Raw genomic sequence first — 12090 nt, forward strand, 5'->3', positions numbered from 1 at the left:
TATGGAATTGAACATTCCATTCCATTGCAGTAGCTTCAAGTGTGTGGCACAAACATAAAATGCTGCTTGGGTATTTCAGTTACCAGGGCCCCCCCATAAACCCTTGGGGCTCCCCTTTTCACAGTTCTTGGTCTGTGGTCCCATGGTCCCCTTTTGAGAATGGCTAGAGCTAGACTAAATGAAGTAGCAACCTTATGCTAGCTAGTGAGAGCTAGCATAAGGTTTTTTAGGGACAGTTGTAGTACAGAGCCTCCTCACTTCCCAGTATAAGAATGTATTTGTATAAACCATATTTATTGTTTGCCATATTGTTGCCTGTGTATGGGTTAGGTGTGATACCAGAGTCACTTGGTTTAACTCCAGCTTCTGAAGTTAAAGCACTGATTGTGGTAATCTTTTGAGGCTCAGGATGGGGGTGGGGAGAAGTTTTATGACTAGAAGCTAAAAACTCTGGAAAACCTCTGTGTGACTATGCCTTTGTCTTTGCTGATAACTCTTGAGTAACCTGAGAAACTGGAGGTAAGGCTCTGTCTGCCAATGGAGCACTAAGCTCAGAACTGGGAGTGAATGAAATCCGGAGTGTTTCTATAGTGATTTTCTTAAATCTGGCCTGGGCAGCTAATCGGTATGGTCATAACAGTTTCTTCTGTATCCCAGTACATGTTTGCTTCCCAAATGCCTCTGCTGGCACATGAGGGTTGGGGATATATATGTGCACTAGTGTATTTGACTTTTTTTCTTCCATGTTGTATCAAGAAAGAGTTTTCTCAAGTGATTTGGTGGACCATACAGTGGGAAAATATGCTCACTGCTAATTGATTGGGCTTGGATAATTCATTTCAGCTGGAGCATTGAATAGGCTCACTTGGATACAAAGGGCCTCTCATTCTTTGTTACTCTCCTTTTTTCCTGCACTACTTTACCCTATCTGTAAATGACAATGCACATTACATACAGCATTGCTATGTAATAAGCTGTGTTATATGAAGCCCTTAACTGCTGTCTCTTTACCTGCACAATGTATCTTGCTAGAAGATGTTACATGATTTCAGAGTATCAACATAATTTTACTATTGTCCAGTTTTTTTTAAAGGATAAATCATTAAGTTCATAGACATCGACTCCTTTTCTAGTCCATTGAATCTTTTCTTCCTTCTTTTTCTCAAACACAGTTCTCCCTGACTTGTGCGCCACTTCATCCTTGGGATCTAGATATTCTGACTGTTCAGCATTTGTTGAATGAAAAATTGAAGCTTAGACTTCTGCTTGTCCAATAATATTAAGAATACTTTCCAACCAAAGTTAAGCATGTATAAATTGCATTAATATCAGTGGGAACAATATTATCAGTGGAATATTAATATCAGTGGGAATGAATGTCTAACAGTTCTACTGAATTTGTTAGGATTTGAAAGTGTCTAATTTTGTCTGGATCATGCCCTGTGTATGGAGACTGTCAAGGTGATTGTAGAAAATGAATTCCAGAGTACTGTTCATGAAGACAAATCTCTTCCATTTTTTAATGTGGTGACCATTTCATATACATAATGGGAAACTAAAACTGTCCTTGTGTTGAGCTTCCCAAAAAGCGTTTGAGAATTCTCCTCTGTTATGATGTTGGCTTAGCATGGCTGCAGGTAAATAAAGCCAGATGACTTGATTCAAAGTCCACTGGAACAAGCCATCAATATGGCTCTCCGTCTCTTCCTGTCCCTCTTACAGCTGCTAAAACATTGCCTGTACTTTGTGAAATGGAAACTATTAACTCAAACACCTTCTCCCTGTATTTTTGTGAGGAAAAAGATAGTAAGGCATGTTACTGTCCCAAAAGAAGTGGTCTATTTTTAAAAATACTTCCTCACTAACGCAACTCTCCAAGGAGACAGAATCGCTTTAACAGCATTCTGGTCTGTTTGTGGGAAAAGTTAATGTGTGTCAGGAGAATCTTGTGCTTCTTACAAGCCAAGCATGAATGGAGTAAAGTTTTAAGTCTAAAGGTTTCTCTGTCACCCTCTTAATATTTAATGGTTGAGAACATAGTAAGTCAGGAGAGAAGGGACTGAGCTGAGCAGTGTAAGTGGGGTGGTGGTCTCAGGAGTGTTCTCTTCAAATGGAGTGTTCCTGTGAAGGGACGACTTGGAGTGCTAGCTGTCTTTCTAAACCTGTGATGGCATTCACTCTCTAGAAAGTAGACTAGAAGGAGTGAGAGTCCTTCTGAATTAAGAGATCAGTTAACTAGTTAACGAAAATAGCCTATGCTTCTCTTCTGCTTAGTTAATAGGATTAATTCCAGAACTGTCCTTTTAGAAAGAAACCATTTATTATTGTTGTTGTTGTTGTTATTGTTATTATTGTTGTTGTTATTAAAGGTATTTATATACCACTTTTCAACAAAAAAAGTTCACAAAGCAGTTTACAGAGAAAAATCAAGTAACTAATGGCTCCCGGTCCCAAAAGGGCTCGCAATCTAGAAAGATGCAAAAGAACACCAGCAGACAGTCACTAGAAAAGACACTGCTGGGGTGAGGTGGGCCAGTTACTCTGCCCCTGCTAAAAAGAGGAGCACCCACTGTTAAAAGTGGGTTACCCAGTTAGCAGGGGTTAATATATAATATACCCACCATGAATTGCCATTGCAACTGTCTTCCCCACTGTTCATCTTGAGACTGACAAATGTTTTATAGGGCTGCCAACATTCACTATCCTATCTAACATTGTAGCGCTGATGCAGCCATGCCAATGAGGTTTGTGCTTCATCCTGCAATGGGGAGGCAGTCACAGAGGCCTCCCCAAGATAAGGGAATATTTGTTCCCTTACCTTGTGGCTGCAACACTAGAAAGTTGGATAGGATTGGGCCCTCTAGTTGAGTTGTCATTGTACTGGGTTTAAGTCTTGTCTCACCTCCCCTGCTTCAGAATGAGTTGAGGTATTTTTGTGGTGGTGGTGTTTGTGCCACCCTCTGGATAAGAGAGAGAAAAAGGAACCTTTTGGGGGGGTTAAAACCTGGTGTTTACTATGTTAGGAAGAAAAGGAACATTGAAATATGGAGCTTTGATTCATCATAAGAAAAAAGAATTGTTTGGTTTTTCCAGGATATGTTAATAATCCTTATACAAACATGGCTATTTTTAAACACATTTCTTCTGGTTTTGTTTGCTGGCATTTTACCAACATAGTCAGGACTTGCATGTTTTGGAAAGGTGCTGTTAAGTGTCTTGTTTCAAAACTGAGTGTACTACACTGCTTCAGAATCTTTGGATAAGCACCAATTTAAGGTTCTCTGTTACCAACTCACTATGTTGAAGCAGTTTGTTTAAATATTCTCTGTTGTACTGAGGCTTACACACAAGTAGGAACTAGTTCTTCCTGGTCTCTGTGCATGTAATGTAATACATGTAATGGAGTTCTGTGCATGTACAGAGCTGACCCAGAAGCTTCCAGAGCTGCTTTGTGTGTTCAGCCCCACCCTCCCAACCCTTAACTAGATGAAATAGATGCTTTTGTCTGGAGAGGAACCATTGATCCAATGCCACCAAGTCAACGTGAAGGTTTCTACTTGAAGTACTTCATGTTATGGCAGAGAGCCTGTTGTCTGTCCTGGTCTAGAATGTATAGGATTTCAATGCTTTCCATCAGACAAAAAAAAAATTCTATGTGATATCAGTGCTGAACATCCTGATGCTTCACTCCAAAGATGCCTGGTTTGGAGCCATGGACTTAAGCAATGTGTATTTCCAAATCATGAAATCTCCATGCTGTCAAAAGTATCTATGCTTCGTAGTCTGTATTGTCCACTTTCAATGGATGGGGCTTCCCTTCAAAGCATGATGCATATGGTTGTGGTCATGGTGTTGCTTCTTAACAATAATTAAGAGAAACCTTCTGGTCAAGACTTGGAAGAGCTTTTTAAGCCATTTCTGCCCAGTGTTGCATATACACTACAGGGATCCAATGTGTACACTTGTGGGCTGGGCAGGAATGGGTTAAAGAGAACTTGGTTTCTGGTATCTTTTTGGAGTTTAGTTCTGGCCCATTTTAACATGAGAAATATTAACACATAGTTCCTGGTTGTGACTGACTATATCCTGCAAACTAGATCTAACAAATGTCCATGTTCTTAGCTTGCCTGGTCATGCTTCCATGAACCTTGTCGGAATATAAAGATTCTTTCAAGGCCTTCATGTCTGGCCAGGCTTAATTTTAGAAAACTGCACAGGATATGAGTTATGAAAAAACCCTGGCCAGCTCTTAAATCATCCAAAAAGTAAAGCCAAAGCCATCTCAAGCTTGTTTGAGAAGCACCTTTTTGAACAGAGTGGGAACAGATGTGTTTGAGTTCTTGAACACAGTGGTGAAAAAGAACAACTGGTGTATAGAAACAAGTGTATAGAAATGACCTCCCTTGGAAGTTCCAACTCCTGTGTTCAGCTCTCTTGCTTGAAAATTCTTGAGACTAGAAACTGCCATTTAGGGTATGCTTAGCTCATCAACCGATTGGTACATCTCTGCTTGTTAAGAACCATGACGTTTCCTAGAGTAAGGGCAAGGTGGTCCATGGCTGTACAATGGTAGTGTTTCAAACACTTGGGCCACTTGGAATAGATGAAGGATTTAACTGGGTGACAAAGCTGTCACAGGATGATGAAAATCTGGACACTTTCTCCCTCTTGCCCTCCACAGTGCCTCCACAAGTGGAACAATGCCCATGGCACAATTGTGTTTCTTGTCTTGGAACAGCATTTCCACCTGGAACCCCAGATGTGCCATGTGGCCACTACTCAAGGCTCTTTGGTTATGTTCCCCAGTTATAGGCTCACTGGCTATATTCCCTGTAAGGGATCTGTGCTGGTGCACAGACCTGAACTTCCAGGTTGCCAAGCTTTGTGGCCGCAGAATTTACCAGGAACCCTGCTCACTGGATTTGTGTGATTGGCTCAAAATTGCCTTACAGCTGCTGGCAGCCTCAGCAGCAGTAGGCTGAGAGTTTTGATAATTCCTTGAGAAGGTGGCATTATCAAAACTTTCAGTCAATCACTGCTGAGAAGGGCCAAAACAATTGGAACAGGTACGCTGGACCTCCCTACACTTTGAAGGCTGCTGTAAAAGTTTTGTCACATGATGCTTGTAAGTATGTGATATCACTCATCCTCATCCTCTTCTTCTTTTGTTTATTACAGTGAGTGTTGAAAAAGTGGAACTAAAGGGATTATCGCATAAGAAGAATGATAGAGCAATTGAATACTCCTTTGAAGTAGGTTCCTGTAATTTCTGCTGAGCAGCGAGTAGTTGAAATTTTAAAGATGTGTACAAGGGGCCAGCCTTAGGTAGGGCACTCCAAACTCTAAAAGTTCAGCTTTTAGGAGGAAACATCTTTTCTAGCAAAGATCTTTATCCTAAAGACCTTTTCACAATCTTTTTGTCCTAAAGATGAGTGCAGAATGCTGCACTTGCTTCCATCCCATCTCATCTTGAAACGGGGGGTAAACGGAGTTGGAAGTTCCTGCTGCTATCTATCACTCAGAGCCAGAGAGAACTTGACAGAAAGACGTTGCCTAGGGGTAAACTATCTTCCAAAAGAACAGAGAGCCCCGGTGTCCCTCAGGGGTCCCCTTTAAAACCAGACAGTAAGGAAGGCAGGGGTTCTAGAAAGATGGAAAGGGGTTCTGGAAACTCCTTGAGTCCAGGGAGGTTAAAATAGTACCAATAAAAAGACTTTAATTTTAATAAAAGAATGAACACCACCAGAGGAACAAGAGGAAAGTAATGGCAAGAAATGAGGCATTTGAAGAATCGCTCACTTCCTAGCCCCTGGGAAGACAAGGAGCGCAGAATCTAACTCCACCATCATGCTGCCGCTCTTACAGGTCTGGAGGAACAGCCACAAGAGGTTTTGTTTCTCCCTTTGTGCCATTTTCTTTCCAATAGTAGTTCTGCAAGCAGATAATGAACAACAAAGCATGAGGTAGAGTTTAAAAACTGCTCCTTTTTTCTTAGTGTTGGTGTAACAAGTGTGGGGAAAAGGAAATTCCTCTATTACGTAATGTATTTTTGAAACGCTCTCCCCTCCGGACTTTTGGCAGCATCCTCAGGGCTGGAAAAATGTGTGTGTTTGGTTGTCATTGATACTAGTGTCATGTGGAAAGATTGCTGTTCTCCTCTTTCTTTTTTTAAGCATAAAGGAAGGCTTTTTTAATATTACTGTTCCATAAATCCTAACACTTCTGTGCCCTAAATTTTAAGTGCTGGATAGACTCTTCTCTTGTCTAGTGTATTACATTCACATTTACATAGGCTGCAATCTTAGGCATGCTTTCCTAGGAGTAAAGTCCATTGACTGCTGTGGGACATACTTCTGAGTAAACAAGCATAGGATTGCACTGTTGATCTAGTTAAATCTGTCAGTCACCATGTAGAGAATCTCTGGGTAAGTAATATAGGTGTTAAATAAGTTTACTGAACATGCAAGAGTATCTATTTATGTGGGTTTTGGATTGTTCCTAAATCGCAGGTCCATTGCCCATCCCCTACCTTAATAGGCAACAGAGTCTGAAGAGTGCTGGATACACTGGCATCTACCAGCCTGCAGTGCTGCTACAACAGTTTATGATCACAGTATATTGTCTGTACCGTCAGCACAGGAGCCTGGCATAGTACATCATACTCACTAAAGAGACATACTTTTTTGTACCCCTTTTGTATGTTGGACACAAGGACATTAAAAGCATGGCTGTGCAGCTTTAAATACTAGAAATCTGAATAATTTACAAGAGTTGACTGCATAATTTTTGCATGGGGGGTGTAAGTGGTTTTTCTGTTTTATTTTACTGTGAAGTATGTTTCTTCTGCTGCATTATATACAGAAATTCTAGATTACTGAAGGGCAGCCTTTGAAATGCACTCTAGTTTGTAATGCCCAGTTCATTTAAACTTCAACAAATCTGTTTTGTGTAACAGTGGGAGAAAAAAACTGTTGCAGGACAGTGTAGTTGCAATAATGTAGCAGAAGGCTGTGCCTCTGGGAGATGGGTGGGAGCCATCGTCTTTGGGTTAGAAACTGCAGCAGGGATGTGCCATGATACAGATTGCCCAGGCTCCTCTTTGCTTTTGATCACTGCATGAAAACTTTACTGAAAATTCATAGCAAAGCTATCTCCAGATGTTAATGATGCATGTTCCTAAAATGGTGGTTCCTTATTCCCAAAGGTCTTGTGGTCTGATTCTTCGGTGACATTGGTGACAAAGTCTTCTGTTGAAGTGACTGAATTTATTTCAAAGGTAAAAGAATGAGGAGATTAGTGACTCTTTCTTTGTAAGTGTGATTTTTTTTAAAAAATATGGATGTTATTTCCAAAGCATCCTGAAATACAAGTTGGACTACACAGAATTCACACCAGGTACAAGAGCCAGCTTTTAAAGTGACAGATACGTAATAGGTATAATGTTTTTCCCCTGTCATTAACATTTTCAGTTGCTGTATTTTCAGCTTCAAATCACATCTCCTTTTTCTCCCTCTTAGTTATATCAACTATACCCAGAAGAAAATTTGGAGAAACTCATTCCTTGCCTAGCTGGTTCAGATTCATTTTACTTGGAAAGAAACCATATGGACCTGGAATCGGACCTTAGGTATGCTCTGAGGGCTTTCTTTTGTTACCTCTTCCTCTCAAGGTAGAAATTTAGGAAACAGAAACAAATTTTGGTAAGATAATCTGCTTCTCAAGGGCTTTTTTTTGTTGTTGTTAAATAAAGTACTGTTTATTAAGATTAATGAGAATAAAATAGTGTTTTCTTAGTTTTGGTGCCCAGCTTGGAATATGAAAAACTGAGCTTGAAGCATTTGGAGGGTAAATCTAGTACTTCTGGGTACAACCCAAGTACCACAACTGGCAGTGACTGTTCTCTGCCATACTCTTGTGTACCTTTCTTGAGTTGCACAATTCTGCTCAAAAGGAGTCACAACTGGCCCTTTTGTTATATCTGACAGGCCTTTCAGTTGCTAGAAATTTCAGAATGCCAGCTATACACTGAAGTAATGATGGGGATGGATTTGTGACCAACAAAATTGAGCGCTGAAAGATGGAACTGAAGGATAGCTCCTAAAAAATTGTAGTTTGTGACATTGTAGCTAGTGTTAAGGAACTGGACTGCACCTTTTCTAATCCCCACTGATCAGGAATATCATCTGGCCCTTTAAACCAACGTTGCATATATGCAACAGGGTTCAAATGTGTACACCTGTGGGCTAGACAGAAATGGGTTAAGAAAAGAAAATCCAAATGAATTTGGATTCAGGCCAAATGAATAAAGCAGTTGAATTTTTCTTTATTCCTGGTAGGAATTGGGCTGTAGTCTGATAAAACAACTGAATTTACTACAAGTTTGAAGTTCTAAAACTGTACTACCTGCATGTTTCATGCTAATGGTATCACATGTTCCTGATCACTGAAAATTATGCTGCCATCATGGACTTTTTGAGATTATAATTGGGCCAAAGGCTCCAGCAAAGCACCTACAAATAGACTAGCCAGATGTCATTGTTTGATCTGGACTATTGAATGGTAGAAACAATAGGCCTATGAGTCAGGGACTGCCTTTTTCAGTTTAGGTCCTGTGTCTTTTGGTTAAGCAGCAACATTTTAAATAATTTTAAATGTGGGTTCAATTGAAACATTTTCCTCCTTATGTTTTCCTTCTCAATACCACTATCCTGCTTCTGGGCAGCTCATGGGACCTTTAAAATACCACTCTTCAAAATTTGGTGGGTTTCATTCAAGGATATCCGTATTTATATTGCACATGGCTTGCAGCATTTATTTCTAAGATCCCTGTACTCTTTTCACTAATTAGATAAAGCAAAGCAGCACAGAGAAGATGTTGTAAGACTTCACCCATTAGCTTCCACTACTACTGTGCTCCTGAATATTTTGGATAAAAGATAAACTAGAAAGTACAAGAATGCTCTTCATTGTCTTGAAAGTGAGGTTACTTCATATTACAGAAATTGGTGGATATTTTGGTGTGTGCCTGGGTCCTCTGTAGCAAGAAGGGTGTGACTGTCTTATTGATGCCATGTACATGGTGTGAGTATTCAGGGCTCCTTGTGGCATTTACATGTGATCAAAAAATGAACACATGCTCTCACATGTATCAGGAGCCACTACAGATTGTATACCTCTTATTTCCATAAGCCTTTGTGTGACACCTTTGCTATGCTGAAATTTTCATTTTGGCATTTTTCATTTAAAAGCTACAGCTTTGATCTTTATGGTCCATGTGTTAAAGAAAGCATTACATAGTTGAAATGAATTTTTTCAGGTATTTGGCATCACTACCTACCCACCTCTGGAAAAATGACCATGTCAAAAAATTCTTCAGCACTTCGTCTCATGCCCAACAACTTCAGAGTTCAAGTAAGTTTAAAGAGTCACCTTTTTCTCCTCTAATGAACACGTGAATAAAATCTTAACCAGTCTGTCTGTGCCTTTCCAAACACCTGGTCTCCTTGTTTTTAGGTCCTGGAAACACTTCCCTTTATAAAGTAGGTACAACGCTCGGCACTTCCGGAAGGTGAGATCAGTTTAGTGCTGCATGGATATGGTATAGAGAAGCTGTAGAATATCATGCAGATTTCTGTGTTGTCATGGGGAATGTTTCTTGCTATCTCTTTGAAGACTAATACAGTGTTTGTGCTTATTTGCCTTTATTGGTATGCAGTCAAATTTGAAGTTGTTTCTTGTTCTTGCTGATATGTCATACTTGTGTGTTTAACAATGATTAGATGACTCAGTAATAAACTCAGGGTGCCAATTCCTGTGTAGAATTTTCCTCTAGGAATGCTTGTGGCACAATTTCTATAGAGGGAATTCACATGTAAGAGGTTGAGTTGCTAGTAAAAATGCACATGGTGGCCGTTCTTGATGTTCCATGTGGGAATAATTCTTATAGAAGCTAGAATGGCCCCATGACACACAACTAAACCAAACATCATGTGTCCACAGGAGAGAGAATCTTTGCAGAATGGCTGGCTGTCAGTTCCATCTCCATAATCCTCATATTCCTGCTTCTTTTTCTTGATTGTGCTTCTTGGGTCATTGCATGCTGTTATAACAGTAATTCTTAAAGTAGTGGGGGGGGGGGGGAGAATGTCGCCTCATACCTGGTTGCCTTTTAACTGTTCCTAGCTATGATGGCACTCCAGAGGTAAAACCGAATTCTGGGTCTTGGGCCACCCTTTGGGGCCTCAAAACAGTTGCTTTGGAGCAGAGCAACCAGAATTATCTTCTCTTCTCTCTGTAGACCTATCTGTGGTGTAGCTGGTATCCAGTCTTCGCAGAACAGTCTCCAGCAGCATCCCACTGCTACGCCGGTTGCACTTCCCCACTGCTCTCATTCAGGTGGAGCTGGGTCTTCATTAGCTTGCCGGTCCCAGTTGGACAACTCTTCACCTGGATTAATGGCTCCTAGTTCTCAGACCCCCCAGGCCCAGGAACAAAATGGGATTTTAGACTGGCTGCGAAAATTACGCTTACACAAGTACTATCCTGTTTTCAAACAACTCACAATGGAGAAGGTAGAGTGCTGAACTTACTGGGAGAAAGCTGTGAATTGTCTTGAGCTTTTGGCATTTGTCATGTGGCATACAGATTGATGGCAAGCACTGGAAAAGACTTGTGTCTCTGTCTTGAACGGTCCAACACATGCTTCATGGGCCGCATGCAGCCCGTGAGACCTTTTTTGGTGCCCCTGAAAGCCCTGCTGCAGCCCCTCCCACTGCCACCTCCTGCTTCAGTGGCCTTTTTATGTTCCTGCTGTACCTTTTCAGCTTCTTCGTGAGAGGAGAGATCCAAAAGCCCTGCTGCATCCACCGCTCCTTGCCTCCTGAGCCTCCCAAATGACTTTGGCAACTCAGAACGTGGATGTAATTGGCAGTCATGTCATCACATCACTGCCAAGTACTTCCCGGTTGGCACAGTCAGGGATCATGCCAGGGTCATGCTGCCCCCTTCCCCAGCTTTTACAAGTTGGACTACTCTGGCCTAGAACCAGTGATATGATCTTTTTAGATAGTCTTTCTGTTCAGGGTGATCGGTTATCTGTGTACTTTCAACATACAATTGACACAGAATCCTTGTGTGAGTGCTTGATATGGATGTCAGTGGCTTATTTAGAACTTGTTTGTTCATTTTGACATCAGCCTGATCTACTGCTTCGTTTCCTTGTTTGGTTCTATCTAGTCTATTATTATTAACAGTATTTATATACCGCTTTTCAACAAAAAGCTCACAAAGCGGTTTACAGAGAAAAATCAAATAACGAATGGCTCCCTGTCCCAATAGGGCTCACAATCTAAGAAGATGCAAAAGAACACCAGCAGGCAGCTACTAGAAAAGACACTGCCGGGGTGAGGAGGGCCAGTTACTCTCCCCCTGCTATTTAATTTCACAGACCCTTTTTTCTGAAGTATTTTGGGCACAACAGCATCTGTTGCCAGAAAGCAAAGGTCCTCATAGGATCTGGGAAAGAGTTGAGCTGCCAGCACACAGTATAGTCCTATGCATGTCTCTCTTTAAATGCTTTGTAAACCTAATTGCCACATTCTCCATTTTGTTTTAAAGAATAATTTAGAGTGCCCTCTAGTGGATTATTTGCTTAAGTTCATAGCAATAAATTATGAATTCTTGCCTATAAATTGAATTCAATGAACAGATTATGGTTTCTTTCTGACATTTTACTTCCTTTTGTTGAAATGTGGTGTTTTCAAACAGAAGAGTCTGGTTTTGATCCTCACTGACAAGTAGTTATAAAATGATTCTACATAAAAAAATTTATTGAAGTGGTGGGGGTGAGGTGTGAAATACTTTGGCATAATTGAAGTGGGAATATTGTGGGAATGATTCTCAACAAAACAATGTTTAAAAGCTGTCTGTTGCTCATCTACCTACAAGGATAGCTTTTAGACTACAACATGTTAACACAGATCCTACAGCCTGGGGTATCGCACTTCATGATAACCCATTCTCTCTTCCACCCAGTAATTTCAATTGCCCTGCATGCATCTCAGATGTAAAACTGTATCCTAGATCCAGGGA

General features: G+C 40.7%; 1 protein-coding gene across 2 annotated transcripts in view; it reads left to right on the forward strand.

Annotated features, from left to right (window-relative positions):
• ZCCHC14 (zinc finger CCHC-type containing 14) overlaps positions 1 to 12090 on the forward strand; it is a 34378-nt gene that overhangs the window by 16426 nt on the left and 5862 nt on the right. For both annotated transcript variants that reach the window (XM_066637666.1, XM_066637667.1), the window contains exons 3-8: positions 5179 to 5252; positions 7205 to 7276; positions 7518 to 7627; positions 9317 to 9411; positions 9514 to 9568; positions 10298 to 10571. In XM_066637666.1, the coding sequence (XP_066493763.1) occupies positions 5179 to 5252; positions 7205 to 7276; positions 7518 to 7627; positions 9317 to 9411; positions 9514 to 9568; positions 10298 to 10571 (680 nt within the window). The remainder of the gene's footprint in view (positions 1 to 5178; positions 5253 to 7204; positions 7277 to 7517; positions 7628 to 9316; positions 9412 to 9513; positions 9569 to 10297; positions 10572 to 12090) is intronic.

The sequence above is a fragment of the Tiliqua scincoides genome, chromosome 9 (assembly GCF_035046505.1).
Source record: "Tiliqua scincoides isolate rTilSci1 chromosome 9, rTilSci1.hap2, whole genome shotgun sequence".
Taxonomy (NCBI): Eukaryota; Metazoa; Chordata; class Lepidosauria; order Squamata; family Scincidae; genus Tiliqua; species Tiliqua scincoides.